Source organism: Taudactylus pleione, unplaced genomic scaffold (genome assembly GCF_031769625.1).
Source record: "Taudactylus pleione unplaced genomic scaffold, aTauple2 ptg000169l, whole genome shotgun sequence".
Lineage (NCBI taxonomy): Eukaryota > Metazoa > Chordata > Amphibia > Anura > Myobatrachidae > Taudactylus > Taudactylus pleione.
In genome coordinates this window covers 975,467-996,032 of record NW_028284571.1, presented here as the reverse complement: position 1 = coordinate 996,032, position 20,566 = coordinate 975,467, and the positions used below count along the sequence as shown (strand labels likewise).

Here is a 20,566-nt window from a genome sequence, read left to right as displayed (position 1 = left end):
GATTGAAAATCCTAAATAGAATAGGACTCGGGTTGTTAGGTGTGTCATTACGAAAGACCTATAGCACAATTGTATATGTAAGAACGCAGCTGAGAAAGAAAAACAGATTTCATAGAAATTAAAAAGGGGCGACACAGTGGGTTAGCACTGCTGCTTCACAGCGCTGGGGTCATGGGTTCCTAACTGGGGCCCAATCTGTGTGGATTTTGTATGTTTTTCCTGTGCTAGCATGGGTTTCCTACAAAATGGAGTCTATTCTATCTTCGGATGTGTGAAAGTCAGGCTGTCATGGTTCAGGTGACGTCATAGAGGGGCATGGAAACAGGGTGGGAGAGAGAAGAAAGGGTTGCTAAGTTACTCATAACAAATGTTATTTATGGGCTTCCATACACTGTTCAAGCACATGCTGGCAGTAGGATTGGAGATGGGGGGGGGGGGGGGGGTCACATGGTTTATGGATACAAAAAGCAACAATAAAAATGGGACTTCCACAGTCTGTCAATGATTATGACATTCCCAGAGGGACTAGGGTGACTGCAATCCCCAACATAACAAAAACAAAAAGAGCAACGTCACTATACTAAATAAAGCAGGGACAGGGTCCTGTTACTAATCTTTTACAGGAGAACAAAACAAAAATGGAATCATGAGAAGCAGAGATGGCTACGGAGGGTAGGGGAGGGTCAGATCCTTTTCATTTTAATTATACTGTAGATCACTGGGAAAGAGACAGCCGTGTGCTACCTCTATAGCTGATGGAGATTGTGTGCACTCATTGGCTGGAAATGCGTTCGCTGTTTTGGAACTTCAAAGGAAGTCTAATTAACAATAGACTGCAGAATATACTGTATATTGCATCGTGCACAAGGTCACATTTGGCAGTCCGTGTCTGACTCTGCACTCCCAGTGGAGGGGATTGGCAAGATACAGTGAAGCACAAGTGATGGAGAAAATGCCCCTGACAAATCGTAATGTCAGCCCATTTTCTAAGGACAACCACTGGGATGTAGCTGTGAGTGGCTCTGGAGGAGGGAACTCGATCTTTGCCATTAATATACATCTGAAAATTGTAAATAAGGAGCATTAGGTCTCAGACACCCTCTTTTCCATGGACATTTTATGTTCTGTTAGTAGAATGATCAATTTGGACCTCTACAAATGTTGATCACCACAGCTGTCTGGCCAGCAGAATCCCACTTTCATTAGAAGGTCATCTGGAGCTAATGCAGGACGACATTTAGTAGCCAAGCAACTGCAGTCTCAATTATCGCTCAGAAATCATATATAATAAAATGACTTACTGGACATAAAAATACTAGTGATCATGTCCTTAAGGCATAAAAAGTATATAGCAAATATTTTAAGTCTTCCGTTTTAACAGGAAGATACCTTGAAAGCAGGGAGTATCCTTATTCCATGAAAATATCTGCAGTTTGAAGATAAATTATATTATGTGTATTTGAGATGGAGTTACAGCATGCGACAAACCGACAAACCGTAGTTCACTGAACAACATCGCAACAGAAAAAAAGAAACTGACTTTGAGAAAACAACTTCATTTTGCCTTTAGGCAGGGGTGTTGTACGAAATATACTGTCTTACAAAAGCGATCGTTCTATGAACTGTCACATTTCCAAAAGATAAAAGGAAGCATGGTGAATGAGTACCTGTTCTGCAGCCTCCCGTTTCACATTATAAGTGTCTAGATGTTCCTGCAGCTCTAGCACGTTAAATTTCAGTGTCTCCAACAAGCCACATGACATGAGCTGTAACACAAGGCAATCTGTCAAATCTCCAAATGGAAACAACTTAATATGAAAACACACTTTTTATTCAAAGTATATTTTTTGTGCCTTTTGAAATTGCACTAACAATAAATTATTTTGGTTAACACATATCTATAAATGGGAAGACTATGAGCCTTTCTGAATCAGTCGTGGCTCCTTTCACGCAAGTTTCAGCAACCTCCGCATTTTTGTGCATCTCTGGGCGATTCTAAATCGAATGGATGTAGGCCAGATCTCTCTAATATGGGCGTTTTAGGGCAGCAACACTGAGGTCACAAGAAAGAAATCTAACTCGCTGGAATGTCATGGGAGTAAAGCCTGAGTTCCGTGCTATTCTGAGTGAAAGGAAGCCAGTTTCAGACTGATCACTTGCACCTAGCCTGGGGCAGGTGCATCTGCCGATATTGACGATGACAATTACACAGTGGGCAGTGTGGCTGCTCGTTTATAGCCGTACAGATCCTCGCATTAACGTAAGGTAGTAAATCTGGCTTTCACGGCATAAAGCAAACACAGCCACTTTGTCTTCGACTCAGAATCGGACCCTATATGTGCACATGACTGAATGTAATACATGTTGTATAACTCATTGTATTTCCCACAAACTGAACTATAGTATATGAAGGGATGTTCTCAGTGTAGGACTGGGACAAGAAGGGCCCACCGTAAGAATGCTGTTCTAGGGGCCCATGCTCAAGGGGAGTGGTCCTCCACCAGTGGGGGTGAAACCAGCCGCCACAGAGTAATGTATCACCATTAGACAAATCTTGGTGTAATTTCTATTGAAGGGAACCAAGCCCCCATGTTGATCAGTGGTCTTGCTCCACCATGTGACTGACCATTTAGTAGAGTAACAATCTATAATTTGAGGTCCGAAACCGGGGATTTCCCCTGTACCCCTGTGGGCCAGTCCAACCCTGGATGTTCTTAACCACCTGTAAAGTCCTGGTTAGTTCATAAGCACTGAAATCCAGATAAATCTAAAGAACTAACCTGTTGTTGTTATTTGTATAGTGAGACTATGTTTGAGTAGATCATTGACGATGCTCAACAAAATCTCGACTCTTACCGTTTCAGCGTCCACAAAGACAGTCGGGCACTCTGAGCATGCCATCATCACCTCTAAGGAGCTTTTAAACTTTGTGCCTATTCTCTGCAGGCTTTCTCCCAGAAAGCTAATGGAATCATTAGTTATAGCTCCAAACTTTCTTTGAATAGTCTACAAAGAAATAAGACAACCGTTATTCACATAACACATGTGCCAATATGCATTGTCCTAGTGGGCATTCGTCCTAAATTTACAAACCTGAAACAGCTTGGAGAAGACATGAAAGGTGTACACAGCGCAGGAACCGTCAGTCTCCGACAACATCTGATTGACATGGCAGCGCCACGCTTCTTCCTCATCCTCATAGGCCACTGGCTGGAAAGCAGCTAGTATAGCAGACATAAAAGGAGAAGGGGGAGGAGAGGTCTGGACTTCTGCAAAGCCGTCCTGTTCCCCATCATCTTGGCTACAAGTAGAACACAAGGTGTTAATAGTACAATAGTAGTCTGTTGAGAATGTAAACACAGGACCCTTCTAAAATAAATACCACTAGCAATATCATCTAATAAAACTACATTTATTTCTACAGCTTACTTACAGACTCAGATTCCCAAATAGCCTCACAACACAGGCTGAGTAGATAAATTTCATAGCTTCCTTGCTTATCAAAAAGGAAGACGACATCTCCATAGAGGAAGTAAAACACAGCACTGCTCACTGCCATCTATATGCTATCTGGATGTTAGGCTTGCTCTTGTGGACGTGCAAGCAGAATACACAATTACCTGCTGGAGAGCGGCCAAGGGTGGCTGCTGCAGATGCACTTTTTTAATTATCTAAAGTAATATCTGTGTATGGGGTAGGAAACACAACAAGACAGCAACCATTTCTAGGACGATCAATTTAATGATCTTGTACAGTCTGTTTTCTGCCAAAACTCCCCACATGTGATACACTTGCTCAGCAAACATACGAATGAAGGCCTTCAACAATCTGCAGCAGGAGGCCTTTAACATGCTACCAGCATGGTAGGATTGTCATAAAATACACTGCTAGGTATCAGGTGTTCAGATCAGCTGCAAAAAAGAAATGCTAAAAGCTTTTCATTTGTGATCATTTATATAGTGGATGCAGGAGACATTTGAAGCTCACTACATGGATGTCTAAAGTAAAATGGGTAACCTAGAGCCATCATTTAACTTTCACAATGCTGTAACAGTCACAGGCAAATAATCCAGTAATGCATTAGCTGAGCAAGCTTAGAAGGCCTATGCACGTGTATCAGAACTTTATTAACAGTTTACTGAGGAGACAACATTACAGAATAGTTAAAAGCCCATTTGTTAAAGAAAAAAAGGATTCGCAATGCGACCAACACCATAAGCCAACCTTGAAAAATCGGAGAAGTCTGCCTCTTCTTCCTCACATCGCTCATCCAGCTCCTTTAAAGCAAGCGTGACATCATCTTCACAGACAGATTCCGGGGGACTGTCAGGAGCGGGCAGCTCCTGGACATCGCATGGTTCTTCCACTTCCAGGGGCTCCTGACAAATCAGAGCTTCCTGCTGGTCTTGTGTGAGACATGAACCGGTGTCTTCGCTAGCTGTGCTTAGCTGTTCATCCTTTACTGGTACCCTGCCATCCTGAAAACAAATGGGCTTATTAAATTGAATCTAATAAAGGAATACACATTATGGAAATCTAGAGCACTGGGGGACAGGGCCCTGGGTGTGGAGTAACATAACAATTAAACTTTGCAGGCCTGTCGGGCTTCTTACACAACATTATGGCACAAAATATGTAATCAACTGTAAACATGGAGGACCAACAGACATGGCAAGCAGAATGACTGATATCCAGGGCTGTATAGAGTCATCCTGGGCCCCATTACTATAGTGGGTGTGGTCTAATCGCAGAAGGCGTGGTCACACCACCTTAGAAAAAAAACTAGAAATAAAAAACTTTATTTGCGCTGTGAGCCTCTCAGCTCGGTGCAAATCTAGGCAGAGGAGAGGAGACTGCTGCTACAGCTCAGCGGCAGCAGTCTCTCTGGCCTACCACTGCAGCCCAGTACACAGCAGCTCTGGGAGCTGCTGGAAAACCCCTAGCCTCTCAGGACACAGGGGTGTGTGGGATGGATGATGCTACTTGGTAACACCAATCAAGGTGCAGCCCACAGCACCCCCCTAGTAATGCCAATGAAACTGTAATCTTTATTACCAAGTAGTTGTAGTCACAAATTTCAGGTGCAGTTACTAGTTGCTGGAGCACAACGACAGCTAGAGGCAAGGTATAACATAAGAAACGTCCTGTCTTTAATTACCACTGTTCTAAACTCTTTTTGCTGTGATAATGAACACTTATCAGAATCTTGATAGTTAATTTTAGTTTATGAATATTCATATGAAATGGCAACAGTAAAGAATATCCCCAAATCTTTCTTGGTGCATTTGATGTTTGAACCAAGAAACATATATGAGCTCAGACATCACAACTGAATGATCCACACAATTTTCCAGTGAATTGTCAAAGGGAGTAAAGAAAGAAAGAAAATGGCCAGGAACTCAACTAAAAATTACAATTGTAACACTGAATAATGATAATTATAAACTGTAGAATGTTTAGGTTGAGGGGATATCCAGAGAGAAATTACAAGAGGTTATTATTACAAACAGCCCTGACGTTAGTAACCAAGACTTGCTTAAGAATGAGACAGACACAAGCAACTATCAGCTTATTAGTTGAAAATGGCCTGAAACTTCACATACGATATGACACTACCACAAAAACTATATGAGATGCATTACACAAGCTGCATGAAAGATCCAGTTTTAAACAATAAGCTGTTTATACTGTGGAAAAAATATAACATGAAGAATGAGGAAACTACATGCAGGAGCATATAAATGTAATGCTAGTAACAGTAGAGTTAATCCAGTCAAAGGTTGAAGAAAAGTATAACCACATGGTAGAAATATTTCTGTGCAGTCTTCTTTCCACATATTACCACACTGCCATATATTACCACACTGGAAAGAAGGCCTAAAGTGGAACACTAAAGTCTGTGAAAACCAGATTTATAGATGAACATCAGAATAGAAAGATATTCCGTATATGAAAACATGCAGATGGAAGTAGTAACACCACTGAAGGAACTGGGAACGGTCTACTTATATGCTCCAATACAAATGGGAACAATGTGGCAGTATTAGTAAAGAATGTGCTGTATATTCCCAGATTGGAAGGCAGACTCTTGTCTGTAAAGTGCGTGTATGCGGTAGGGAACATGACAGGCGTTGGGATTTCAACGCCAGTCATTTAACCCTTGCCGGGATTATACAGTCGGGAAGGTGGCGGTCGGAATTCCTGTAAATCGACTTCCCGACTGTTTCCCATCAGAAACATAGCATAAAATACATAAAGTTTTGGATGCAACATTTATTTATATTCCAGAATAAAAATAAGTCAAGCTATAAAGCAATGGAAGGGATCCTTGTTTGATACAGTGAGAGTTCCAAAGGATAGAGAATCCTAGACACAAGAATGAACAAGATGACTATAAACAACAGCATGACTTTTGTGTAAGATGTAAGGGATGATGCAACAGCTTTTCTAGACTAAAGGGTCTATGGACTAAAGGGGCATATCCATTAGACGACTTTCTGTACGATGCGACCAAAACCAGGAGGTTTTGGTTGCATCGTTCAGAAAGTCATCTAATGGATAGCCGGCAAGGACCAGCGTCGCGTGTGCACGCTGGGCCATTGCCCACGCCGACTATCTGTGGAACATGCTCATCAACTTGACGATAGTCAGGTTCGGCATGTTCTCAGATAGGAGGTCGGCCTCCCGCACTGAATGACGTTCAGTGCGGGCACCGCACCTAGGCAACCTGAAGGACTGAATGCTAGTCGCTCAGTTTTTCAGGTCGCCTAATGAATAGGCCTCTTAAACCTGGGAGATAAAGTGGACAGCTGCGTGTTTGGTGTAATCAGCAGCCGCTGAGAGCGGCTGCTGCTGCTCCCACTGCGGGAGCCATCTTCCGGCTCCCGCAGTGGGTGATGGGAGACACGTCGTCATGACGACGTCGCTCCCATGCAAAGCGGCCGGAGGAGCGGACAGCGGCGGGACCAGGAGCGGGAGTTTAAGGTAAGTGTTTATTTATTTTTTTATTCTTTTCACGTCACTCTCTACTAGGGGGGGGGGGGGACTACAGGGGGCACTACCAGGGGGCGATGACTACAGGGGGCACTACCAGGGGGCGATGACTACAGGGGGCACTACCAAGGGGCATTATCAGGGGGCGATTGCTACAGGGGGCACTAAAAGGGGGGATTACCACTGGGGGAACTACAAGGGGGGGATTACTACAGGGGGCACTACCGGGGGGGATTACTACAGGGGGCACTAAAAGGGGGGATTACTACTGGGGGTACTACCAGGGGGGGATTACTACTGGAGGCACTGAAAGGGGGGATTACCACTGGGGGCATTACCAGGAGGGATTACTACTGGGGGCACAACCAGGGGGAATTACTACTGGGGGCACTACCAGCTGCTGCCATTTCCCACACTAGGCTTATACTCGAGTCAGTAAGTTTTCCCAGTTTTTTGGGGTAAAAGTAGGTACCTCGGCTTATATTCGGGTCGACTTATACTCGAGTATATACGGTATATATATATATATATATATATATATATATACATACACATACATATATACATATAAAATGCAACTATCAAGGCAGCCACAGCTTACAGATCTCTGATGTATAGTAAGCAAACAACATTAACACCGGGTCTACAAATTCACTACAACACAACTGTTTGTACCAGTCCAGATGCGATGAGATCTACTTGTCAGCACATTTGTATGAAGCCATCATTTGTCAAAATAGCAAAGAAAATTGCGCACTTAATATACATGTCCAGCTATACAAATGACACAAGCAAGGCAGAACGACTGATCACTTGCCACTGAATCAAGTACAAAAAGGATCCCAAGTTTACACAACTAATCATTAGCAGTTACTTTTAGCTTCATAATCGGCACATATCACTCTTCAAGGCATTTCAAGATAAAATGGGAATGACTTTTGTCCTCCTCTATATTGAATAAATCACTTGGTAATTATGTGGATGCAAGTTAAATTGACTTACCTCAAATTGTAATAACTCACAGAGTGTTTACAAAATAAAAGCAAAGTGGTAATGGGATTAAATATAAGTGTTATGTAAGTATCAAATATTTTTGCAGGCTATTCGTTAAAATAATCAATTTTAAATTATATGCACAGCCTTTTCAGAGCACAATAATGACTAAGACAATTATTTACCAAAGCACGACTGCAATGAGCAATCATAGTGCAACTTGAGTTTTATTAAAGGGCTTGTCTATTCTGGAACAAGAACTCATCTTTGGTGGGCCATAGATGTGACTTATCTGATAGTCAACATGATCCAACATCTAAGAAAATCCTGTTGTCCAACCTTACAAATGGCACAGCTCAGTGCCAACAGTAACCGTATACAATGGATGACTCGGGATAGATATGGTAGGGATGATGGGGCATTATCTCTAAAACGGGAGAGACCCGAAAGTGGAAAACCTTATTAAGAAAATAGAGGAAGATCAATGCCTTTGAAATTACACCAAACTTTCCAATGTCTTCTGGTTGGTTTATTACCCCCCCAAAAAAACGTACACCTACAAGATATTGAAAGTGCAGCTACATTTTCGCATAGTTCCCCTACAGATGGGTCCAGATACACTAATCCTCAAATCACGCCAAATAGCTCCGTTTAGCGCACCATGGACTTTGTGACTTAGCTGAGCCAAAACACTAATCCTAAGTATCTAGAACACTATCGGTGAACTAAGAGGCAAAATTGAGGAAAAAGTAGGAATAAGTAGAAAAACTGAGTAAAAAGTAGCAAAATTGAGGAAAAACTTCACAGCACGGGACTTGTGCCTTACGGCACAAAAAGTATAGGTGTGTAAGGACACAAATGTAGGACACATCTGTACATAGAGCCATAACTACAATAGGTGTTTTTTATGTTATAACAGATCATAGTATAATTTCTCTATTATTTTGTTTCCTTATTGCTCTATAGAGACAAAAAGAAAATGATATGAGTGATGAAACAGAATACTTACAAGTGACTGGTCTCCAATTAGCTGCCTTCTCTCATCCACATAGGCAATTTAACACTGAGATCCTGAGATTTTGGCTTTGGAGTGTTCACCATGGTAATTAACTATCAATCTTTAACAGAGCTGGCCTGAGGTCCTAACCCCAATTACAGCCCAATCACAGAGACTGAAAAACCAATCAACTACAAGAAGCACCAAAAGAAAAACATAGAATTCTAGAATCAACATAACCATGCCCAAAATTGTACAATAAATTAACAAATACACCCAAACTGATGGTATCACCTTATAATAAATATTTGTAACCATTTGGGGGGGGGGGGGGGGGGGAGAAGGTTGCACCATTATGTACAGAAATAATACTGCTAGCAAGACCCCCAAACAGGTTAAAAATATTAAACAGAAAAAAAAACACAACACATAAAAGATCTCAATCTGATGTGTAGGACAGCTGCATTGAAATCAAAAGACAAATCTAGTAGACAAACTAAAAAGATCCCAGATCAGCCATGCACCAGCCCAGATTTTTCCCCACCTCAGGCAGCTGACTGTTAGCATTATCGGGAGGGGTCACCTCCACACTGGGGGTCTCTGCTCTGGTTTGAAGCACTTCCTCTGTCAGAGCACTACTAACTGAGTCTTGAGACTGGAGGAAGTGGTCCACATGGTCGGCCATGATGTCCTCCACTGTAGAGTCATTATGAAGCTACGGGAGACAAACAATAGGCAACAGTCAACATAAAACATGCATATCAATATCAACAGTTAATATGCACTGTGAGAAAATACACATAAATAAAGTAACTCCACTCCTAGCATTTGTCACATATGAGATTAAATGTGTTCTTAAAATGCACTTTGGAACGAATTGGGCAGAAAATAAAACGATATGTGTACTCAGCGATCCGAGGGGCGACTAGACAAATATCGGGCGGCCGGTACAAAAAACGATCCAGTGCCCGACAGCACGATATGTCAGCACCAGCCGCCTCCCGCTGCATGGGGTTGTCCGTCACATCGTCAGATTGAGCTGCATGTAGGGACAACCTGATGCTGACGACCTCTAACGGCGGAGCGCATGGCCCGACATAGAGCATACACATTAGATGATACTGACAATATATCAGACTGATCACTTGGATTGGCCAAATATCGTCTAATGCGTACCCAGCTTTAGAGATACAGAATAATAAAAGAAAAACCAACAACAAGGCGGCACTGTAATGTGGAAACTAAGTAGACTATCGGGTTCTTGCTTGTCATAAATTCACATATGTATGCAAAGCACAGAGTGGGAGTCATATCATACCATATGTGAACGAGACAAAATCTGACTGACAGTCAGTGCTTCTTCTTCTGAAGACTCATCGGTGTCCTCCTGATTGGTCAAATTCAGGCTGGGCGTGCTCCCTGAGTATTGACATTCCTGTAGAGACGGGGTGTCGCCTTTGTCTATGCTGTCCAAAGACCGTCTGCGGACTCCCCAGTTGAAGTTGTCCACGCTTTCACCCTTTGAAGTAACAAAGTAGCATACATGAACATCATATGTAGGACCCTCCTCTGGACGTCACAAATCACAGGCAATGCAATACAAGCTAGAGGAGGATTGTTCGGAAACAGTTAGAAGGAGCAGCATGTTTCACCGGATACGATAATGAAACATAGGGCAGTGTACACCGTCAATTAATCAGGCAGCAAACCTTACATGTTTTATGTACAGCACACACAAACAGCACATGGGATCAGAACTGAAACAAGCCACTCCACCAGGCTGCAACTTACCTGCAGCTCCTGGTTAGCAAAAAAGGAAAACACAAATAACCATAAGTAACAAGACAAACACAGAGCCAGGAGAAAACGTCATATTTACATTACAACATTATGAATATGACCTATGGGGTATGCAAAACAAAGCCTTCCATTTCTGTAGCCTCATAGGTACAGAGATTTTCCCTGTGTTGTGCTAATGATTAGAGATGGAGGACAGAGCTGTTACATACATTGCCTTTACTTTCTGCAGCAGGTAAGTTATCGTTGCCTTGAGTTGTGATACAGTACTGCTTTGTACTCTTTATTTGATCTAGCTGTACCTATAGAGCAACTTTGTGCTGTATCCAGAGGCAACAAAAATAAACCACTGATGATACATGCACATCATTGAAAAGCACAGACGAAAGCCAGGACATTAAGGCTATTTGGTTTAAGAACAACCACACAAACTAAAGTGATCTGATCCCCTTTACGGTACTATACTGTATATGCGTTCACATTACAATAAGCTCCTGAAATGTTTACATCTAGTTTATTGAAAAATGAAGTGACTCTGAGAGACAATATTACCACATATATGGCAGCAGAATTTATTTCCCACACTATAATAACTAATAAAGCAGAGTAGAAGGGAAACATTACTTTTAAAATGCAGTAATGCTATGACACTGTTGTTTTAGGGATTCTATCAGAATGTACAGTATTATGTAGGAGCATGCTCAGTGCAAGGCAATGGTCATCTTCGGCAGCACCAAAGGGGGCCTGTGCTTATCATATCTCTGCATAATTATAAATAATGACCAATAATCTAGTCATAGCTTGAAAAACAATGAGGCCCTTGATTGCGGACCTGAGCAGGACCGTGCCAAGCTGCTATTTGAGAGCTTTAATTGTTTACTGTTGTAGTATATAGTAAAAGGAAATATTATGGCTTTAGATTTTTTAAATCATTTTCAATGTGAAGGTGTCCAATAAGGCATGTCTTACGCCCAAACTATGAGGCACGTCTTACGCCCAAACTACGAGGCATGCCTTAGGGGTTATTGCAGTTTAACCTGCATTAAACAGCTGACTACTGTACCGAACGCAAATAGCTGTGACACAATGCATAGATCAAAATGTGATGGCTACATGCATTCTATGCGAGCCTGAGAATGTCATGTGACCAGTTCCTATCCAATTGAATGCTGTTCTCTTTGAATCCCTAACATTCAGGTATTTTCAGTCTTTGCAGTCAGTGAAGGGGAGATGTATCAAACCACCAATAGACGACAAGTTGAGGTGTTTTGCTTCTACTTATTTTATAAAATGTAATAGACAAAAAGATAGCTACAATCTGATTGGTTGCTATGATCAACATCTCCACTTATCCTCTTTAGAAAGTTTGATACATCTCACCCTCAGTCACATTAACTAAAGAAATGGCGTGCAGGGGGATTTAACATCTCTGATGTAGTACCCATTTCAGCATTTCGTTTTCGATGATGTTATACTCTCTCTTTATGTAAGAGCTAGCATTTGGTAAACTTTTTGTTGGTAAATAATTAGGATTTTATTTAAATTTCTCTCACACTTTTTAGTAGTCCAAATCTACCTTCTTTTTACTACCTGATTAGAATTTCTGAAACTGCTCTGGCAATTACCCTAGCATGTTCAACTAATTACATCTCTGAGAGATGAATGGCCGACATTTAGAACTAGACACAGGGGTCTCACCTCAGCATCTTCCAACTCAACATCCAGAAAGTCAAAGTCCTTGAAGACACCAAACTGCTGTTCACTGCTGGTGTCCTCCAGAGCCACTTCCTCCTCTTGAATGGCTTCTTCTGTGCTGGAAATTAGGCTGGTTTGCTGATCTACGACTTCCAGATCTTCATTTGATGAGAAGACCACCTGTCGGGAGAAGAGATTAGAACAGAAGCCTTCTAAACACTCAACTCCTCTGTGTGAGTCCAGCTTGTGGCAATTATCAGGTGAGGAAGCTCTGTTTGCACAGTGTTTAATAAGCTTGAGCAATGCAAAATACATGGAGCACAATTAGAGCAAGTTTAATTAGCAGCTAGGCAGAAAACAAGGCACACTTACAGATGGATTTTTGGGAAGGCCAGACTCTGGCCCACACAGTGAAAGGACGTTCATTAGCTTTTCTCGTGTCCTCCGCTGCAGAGAAAAAGTCACACGAGAGAGAACAAAATTAGCATGAAACTAACTTCAGATAAATAAACCATTCAGCTGAAATGAGAAAGGAGGAGAGACAACTTGAATAAGCTACAGTAAGAGAAATTAAGTTCGGTCTCATGTCAAGTTTCACGTCTAAAAATATACACCGGATGCTTCTAAATTCCTAATCATTTTCATCTGCACCATGGAAAAAATAATGTAGCTTGTGTGCAGGAATGGTAATAATTATACCTTGTAGAGACTGCCTATAACATGTAGTGTAAGAGGAGATGAATATGATGTAATGGACATGTGGTGTGTGTACGCAGTTGTCTGGGTAAAGCTATTAAAATCCCTCACTCCACAAATGCGGTGTGTGACCTGTGAGATGAGTCACCTACATAGTACAGATTAAGTATAAGGATTTCAGCCAAGTCATGTCTGGGTATTATATAATCAACACAAGCCCAACCAATTACTTGTTCTATTGCAAACAGGACAATTTTAAAGATAAAAACCTCACACAATATACTTCTAAAGGCTTTACAATGATAACTGGAAACATACCATGAACATCTGTCTAATCTTTACATATTGTCTACTAAAGGGAGCTACATTACAGCCACTAATATGCTCTTACTATGTCCTTCTACTTAGGCCTGTGTGCAATGTAGAAATATAAAACTATAGTAAAGTGCTTCCTAATTTACTACCTGCAAGCGAGATCTTCAGTCTCTGCTAGGTATAGCGCTTCCATACATCTCAATGCTTCTCCTAAACTACGAGTTGTCCTAAACCATCTTTGCAGTGACTTCTATTACATCATCGATCCTAAGAACCACTTATCTATCCAGAATGTGCATCTCCTGAAATATGAATTGCTTTTACACACTCCTATTGCAATCTCTAAACACCAGTGATGTAATATAATGAAATCTATATGTACACAGGCATATATACACGCTAAAACCACTCTTACCAGTAGCTGCTACTTAAGTGTTAAGAATGAAGCACAAGTCAGTATTTAAATATATCCATAGTTTCTGTGCATGACTCACATTTTATGCGAATGGTCAACAATGCAGCACTTTATAGTCTATACTTGCTAACATCAAACCCATAGCCTGGGCTGTTATAAAATAAAGCTCTTATTATTTGTGAGGCAGGATCCCAAGATGCTTTCCCCTACAAATATTCTATTGCAATGTGTGAGTCGACCTTACAATCATATTCAACATTTACTATAATTATAAGGCGCCACAAAGAGCCATTCCAGGCACCCAGCAAGCCTAATGCAGGTGTCATGGGGTGGATCAGTGCTGTGTCCTAGTGCCTCGTGCCCACCCCCATTTAAGGCCCTGTCTACATTTTTGCATCATGTCTCTGCTACAGATGCCTATATTTATTAGAAATGTTGGGTTGCTCTTTTGTTGTCAACCACACTCAGCGAACACAGAGACGTTACTTCTAGTGCCCGACCCTGGGGAGGCAGCCATCCAATACCTTCAAACCCAACCGCTCTGACACGGCATGGCCGGGAACACCGGGACCATTACAGCAGAATAAAAATGTGAGGGGATTAAAGTACAGTTCTCACAAAGGTCGCCTCATACATTACAACACAATACATTTTTCTTTTAGGTCAAACCCTTTAAGATGCAACTTCCATGAGAGTTTCTGCTCTACCTGAGAGAGCTGAGGCCTCTTCCAGCTGACAGGGACAAGAGCATTGGAGTTGGAGCCAGAAGATGTAGATGATGTGCTCCGAGTCACTGCTATAGCCTTTGGCTTCCCGTTTCTTCCGGCTGCGCTATGCTGGTCCCCATACTTCTGTCCTATTATCGGTGTCTAGATGGAAACACAAGTCCACATCATGAGTGCACTGTTGCTCAGACCAATGGTATCAACCTCATCAAACATGGAGAGAAGAAATGAAGATCGCATAAAAGATAAATAATCAGGTATTGGACAGTATTTCTACTGAAGAGCCACTTTGTCCGCATGTAGTGCCCCAAACATTGCACTACACCACAGCATGCATGTACACTCACAGGTCATACAATGTGATTACCGATTGTATAATACAACAACAATGTTTTTGAGGACAGATCCTATAAACATATGCGCTCACTAGTGCACTTAGGGTATGACAATGTCTCCAACACCCATCACACGTTAAATACAAGATCCTCTCACCTCAGAGATGTCAAAATGAAAATCTAACGTTTTTCCAGGAAGCTCCTTTGAGGCGCAATTAAATATTTTTGTGAACGGGATATCAGGAGAACCCACATCTCCATAGGACTTAGGAGCGTCATTCGGAACAACCAGGCTGGCAGAGCGAGACACCACAAGCTTCAGGATGTTCAGCGCTTCCTTCCAATACGCACTCTGATAGGACACACAGACGTGTAGCATTAAGCATGACAATACATTCTTCATGATGAATACAATAGAACGCTGTTCTGACTAGTCAGCTTTACTGTGTGACAATAAATGTTTATATGTATAGGTGTCTACACACTAGACGAGGTGCTCATGATGCAATATCGTGAGCGATTTCCCTTGAACTCTCCCCAGCACTCCAGGATACGATATGGTGCAATAAAGTGTCCAATCTGACCAATAATCTATCGTGCGTTCTTAACGATTTCCAGTGCGTTGTGTACGAGATTGGCAGATCTTGCCTGCAGTAGACAAGATCCGAAGATGCGATGTACGTCCTGCGGGTACGCGCATTGGCATCACTCATGATTTGGACATATTTTAAGCGATTTGTTGTTCCGATGCGTTGAAATCGGGTGAATCATGTAAAATATCGTCTAGTGTGTACGCACCTTAACAATGATCTAAGAGGCAAATGGGACTAATATTTATTGTCTATTTCGTTCTACCCATACCAGACAATCATAATTATTTAAAGAGATGAGATGCTGTCTGACAATTTAAAATAGAATAAAAATAAAATAAAAATAAGGCTGTATTATATCATCATCCACAAGAAAGCCAAACTAACCATTTGTAAGGGGTTTTCAACTCTAACCCTCAGGCACTCTCAACAGGTTATGTTTTCATGATTTCATTAACTACTGTATGCACAGATGACCATCTATTATGCTGGATCAGTAATTATCCCATCTGTATCCACTGACAGAAATCCTGAATACATGGTCTGTTAGGGGTATTTGAGGATTGAGATTACAATGCTTTTGTCCTCCGCATGGCGAGAGCTACGGGAACTGCGGTAGAGATAATTTATAACTTTTGCAGGTGACCTGTCTATTCACAGAGCTTGGATGGTAAAAGTCCTTTCTACAACAGCACATTAGCTACAGAGATGTATAATCAGCAAAGGACAAGCACTGTATGAGCCTGTAGCTTGCACACAAAAGAGAATATTACACGGTGTCACGGAAAGATGCCATTACTGCAACTATTGCCCTGACCCGTTTTCCTTTCATTGCTCCTAGATAAAAAAGTCCCCAGCCAGGCAGAGAGAGACATAAAAGCAGTTTACAGCAAGCTGACCTAGTGCTGGGGGGCATTCCTATACAGACCTATGCATTATAGAATGCTGCGTTTTCTTCCAGCAGCCAAAAGGGAAAGACATCTGACAGAGAAGTCATTGTAGGTTAAAAAGAAGTCTTAAAACATCTGGAGTATATATGAAGTAATAAAGCGGACAATATCCATTTCTGCACATTAAGTAATTGACATTGAAAACTCAAAACAGCTCCTTGCTCAATGGACAATGGCTCTTACAATAAAGAAGAACACATTTTATCACTGTATAATCATCTAACTTCGATAAAACAGAATACTGAGATGAGAATAGATAAGGTGCTTCACAGAGGGTAAAGTAATAGACTGCATTATACCTCGCACATACTGTATGCACCGTAGACAGTCCATCACACCATACCAAAAATACACATTCCATCATACCGTACTGTACTCGCAGTCCATCACACTGTACCGTACAACAGTCACACAGTCCATCACACTACACACGCATAGTCCTTCACACCGTACACACAGACTCCATTACTCCATAGCGTACATGCACAGTACATCACACCTTACTGTTCACGCAGTCCATCCCACTATACTGTACACACACAGTCCACATCCCACTATACTGTACACACACAGTCCACATCCCACCATACCGTACACACACAGTCCACATCCCACCATACCGTACACACACAGTCCACATCCCACCAAACCGTACACACACACAGTCCACATCACACCATACCGTACACACACACAGTCCACATCCCACCATACCGTACACACACACAGTCCACATCCCACCATACCATACACACACACAGTCCACATCCCACCATACCGTACACACAGTCCACATCCCACCATACTGTACACACAGCCCATCCCACCATACCGTACACACACAGTCCACATCACACCATACCGTACACACACAGTCCACATCACACCATACTGTACACACAGCCCATCACACCATACTGTACACACACAGTAATTGACAATGTAAAGAATTCACATAATCAATAACACCAAAAGTAGTGCATCTCATCTAGACATTAAATAGTGAGTCCTACTTATATACAACAATCTCTGCACAAATCCTCAGCCACAAACACTTAATTGAAATGCAGTGGGAGGGCGTCTATATGCAGATTTGACTCATGCACAGAACATAAAAAGAAAAATCACAAAAACCTATACACCTGTAATTGATGGAAAAAACCCTATAAAACAAAAACGGAACCTACCTGCACATATTTTCCTATGATCTTTATGATTTCAAGGTTAAACTGCTTTACAGGTGCCGTTGTGAGGTCTATGTGACTGAGCAGGCTGAAGATGATCTGCAGCAATGACTGCTGCATGCTGGACAGTCCTTTCTCCAGAAGCTGGAACAACACACAGACCATTAACATCTCACTTTCTGGCTGTCAGTAACTAACAAACATTAACCGTCTAGTATGTTAGACTAAATAGCATAACACCCTCACAGATTGTAACTTCTCCTATTATACCTATCCAATTATGCAACCCAGAAGTGTGAGTGTACTATTAGGTCTATGTAATTATGTTACTGTAACTCTATAAACACTCCTGGAGACAATCCAAACTTTTATCAGTCCGGTCTCTAGAAGCAGCTGCATCAGGGATAGGGGTGGTTGTGCAACCCATCACTGAGGCATCTACAATGGGGGTTTCCCCCTACAGATGAAAAACTCAGATAGTTGGAGATGTTTATCTGCACCTTCCATTTCTTACAGAGAGGAGTCTGGGAGCAAACAAACAGGGATACTGTGCTTTCTTACCAGAGGGAACGTCAGGCTGTTCCTCAGAAAGCAAGTCCTCAACCTTCAAATATTGTAATAAACACCAATCAGGGTATTCTAGTGATCAGCAGCGAAACAAAGCCATTTGAATTGGGCTAAAACACGTTCCACCTATTCATTCATTAGTAGCTAGTTACTGAGACAGGATTTAACTTGATGTATCATTCCCCCATTCAGAGCTAGTTCCTACATTTGTTGGGGGGCGTCCCTTAGTTAGGAACTAGGGGGAGGGTTTAGGCTACGGGGAGCGAGGGCTAGGGATAGGATACCTAATCCTGTCGGCATGCCGGCATCGGGATGGTAACTGCCAGGATCCTGAGCGCTTGCCAACCCGAATGAAGAACAGATTTCTCACAGAGAAGGGAGCAGTGTAATAGATTACTCCAATGTATCTTTGTAAATACATGGATCATGTTGTCAGAAAAACTAATAAAACACGAGCAATTCTTTCTAGTAAAATTACATTAGATTCCCATCAGGAATTCAACTGAAATAAACGGCTGCAAATGTAGTTTCCCGACAGTGAAAATGACTGCATTTTGTGGAATTAGATTGAGACGTCTTGAGAAAGTATGTTTCAGGCTCACAGCACAAGCGCTCACCTCAGCTAGATAGGTGACTAGACTGAACGTGATTTCTGAGAAGGAGTCATGTAGATAACGACACACAACATTGATCCAATTAGAGCAGTCTCGGGAGTAACTGTGAGTGCTGTACAGACTCATCATATGGGCCAGGTTGGTCAATGTGGCAGTTTTCTCCTCTGCGCAAATCTAATAAAGGGATAAAACAAATACATAACAGCAATATAGTATATAGAGTGCAATTATATGTTACTATTCTAAAATACAGGAACAGCATTACATAATACACATTTTAGTAGTGGAAGTGTATTCTCTTAGTGATTGGAGTACTGAAACACAATTGATAACTGTATCCATAGATATTTTTATATTCAGGGCCTCATTTAATGCCTACTGCAAAAAATGGTATTGTAAAAGTGGTCCGCCCATTGCACACGCCCACTCTCTGCTCTGGGGAGACTCATCCACAAACCAGAAATGTGGTCAGAGTATGCAGCAAAATAAACTTTATAAGGGGCACAATATTCACAAGCCACATCAAACTGAAACACCTCAAAGTCCGGCCACTTTCACTTTTCCAGGAAAGGCAACAAGAAGGCACAAAAGTGTGTCCCACTAATAGGTCGGGATGTGCGACAACTTCAAGTCATATCCATAAGCAACTCTACACAGTAAAGAACCACCTTATAAATACTTCCTTCTCCACCTAGTTATCCTGTTTCAGTCATCTTGCTCTACAAAATTACATTTCACTCAAACAACTTCACTCGGCCTGTGAAAACCCCCACTTTAGCAGATCCACCATATTGCTCCATAACGCAATACGGTTTGGTGGAAATCAAGCTACAGAGATAACCAGAGCACCTTATGCAATGGAAATGACCTCTTGACAACTCTAAGGGTTGGATCAGATAATGGGCTGAGTAACTCTCTGGATTTTCCTTCCCCTACTACGGTATATTACTTGGAGGCATAGCTCAGGGCATCCTGACCTGACAAGATGATATTATACTTTGGGCCATTTAAAAAAAAAAAAAATGCCCCTAAGTTTTCATCCCTTTGCTCTGTTTTCCAAGATGTCAGTCATGCCTCTAGGTATATGAGCTACTGTATATATAAGATAATGGCATTTGTTCTAAAGTGCTGCCCATTTGCTGTACTGTAAGGTGATGACTTCAATCCTCAATCCTAACTATGTACACACAGCCCATAAAAGGAAAGAATGACTGCAGGTGTATTAATATAATTTCCCAGCGTACATTCACCCATACTGGAAAGAATACATAGGACAGTTCAGAATTTTGTCCCAATGTCTCTTTCGGACATCCCCACTACACACTACTCCCTCTGCTGTCTAAGACAATAGTTAGATTTGCAGTGGTAAAAGCAGGCACCTACCTTGGCTATTCTGTCAGCTGTTTCTTTACAGAACGGTGTTGGGTTGTCAAAATGTTGAATCAGATGAGGCAACAAGCACAAGATGTTGAGAGGAAACCCTGTAAGTAAAATACACGTTGCTGAAGGCTTCTGAGCAACAGAACTAGAAACTACTATATGGTCTCTAGTTTATACTCTTCCAATTGTGCACAGTTTGGGAGAACCTGAATGTGTGGTTATTGTGGTGGGGTTAAGGCTCCTGATAAGATGTGCCCCAATTCCCACACACACAATATGCAGCAGAAGTGTAACAGAAGGGGTCTGTGCTTGGGCGTAAC

General features: G+C 41.8%; 1 protein-coding gene across 8 annotated transcripts in view; it reads right to left on the bottom strand.

Moving 5' to 3' along the window:
- FRYL (FRY like transcription coactivator) overlaps positions 1-20,566 on the bottom strand; it is a 310,032-nt gene that overhangs the window by 16,331 nt on the left and 273,135 nt on the right. For all 8 annotated transcript variants that reach the window (XM_088475243.1, XM_088475244.1, XM_088475241.1 and 5 more), the window contains 13 exons: positions 20,250-20,347; positions 18,870-19,040; positions 17,689-17,829; positions 15,119-15,313; positions 14,609-14,770; positions 12,848-12,922; positions 12,479-12,655; positions 10,302-10,502; positions 9,528-9,698; positions 4,225-4,478; positions 3,094-3,301; positions 2,857-3,006; positions 1,668-1,766 (listed from right to left, as the gene is read on the bottom strand). In XM_088475243.1, the coding sequence (XP_088331369.1) occupies positions 1,668-1,766; positions 2,857-3,006; positions 3,094-3,301; positions 4,225-4,478; positions 9,528-9,698; positions 10,302-10,502; positions 12,479-12,655; positions 12,848-12,922; positions 14,609-14,770; positions 15,119-15,313; positions 17,689-17,829; positions 18,870-19,040; positions 20,250-20,347 (2,102 nt within the window). The remainder of the gene's footprint in view (positions 1-1,667; positions 1,767-2,856; positions 3,007-3,093; positions 3,302-4,224; positions 4,479-9,527; positions 9,699-10,301; positions 10,503-12,478; positions 12,656-12,847; positions 12,923-14,608; positions 14,771-15,118; positions 15,314-17,688; positions 17,830-18,869; positions 19,041-20,249; positions 20,348-20,566) is intronic.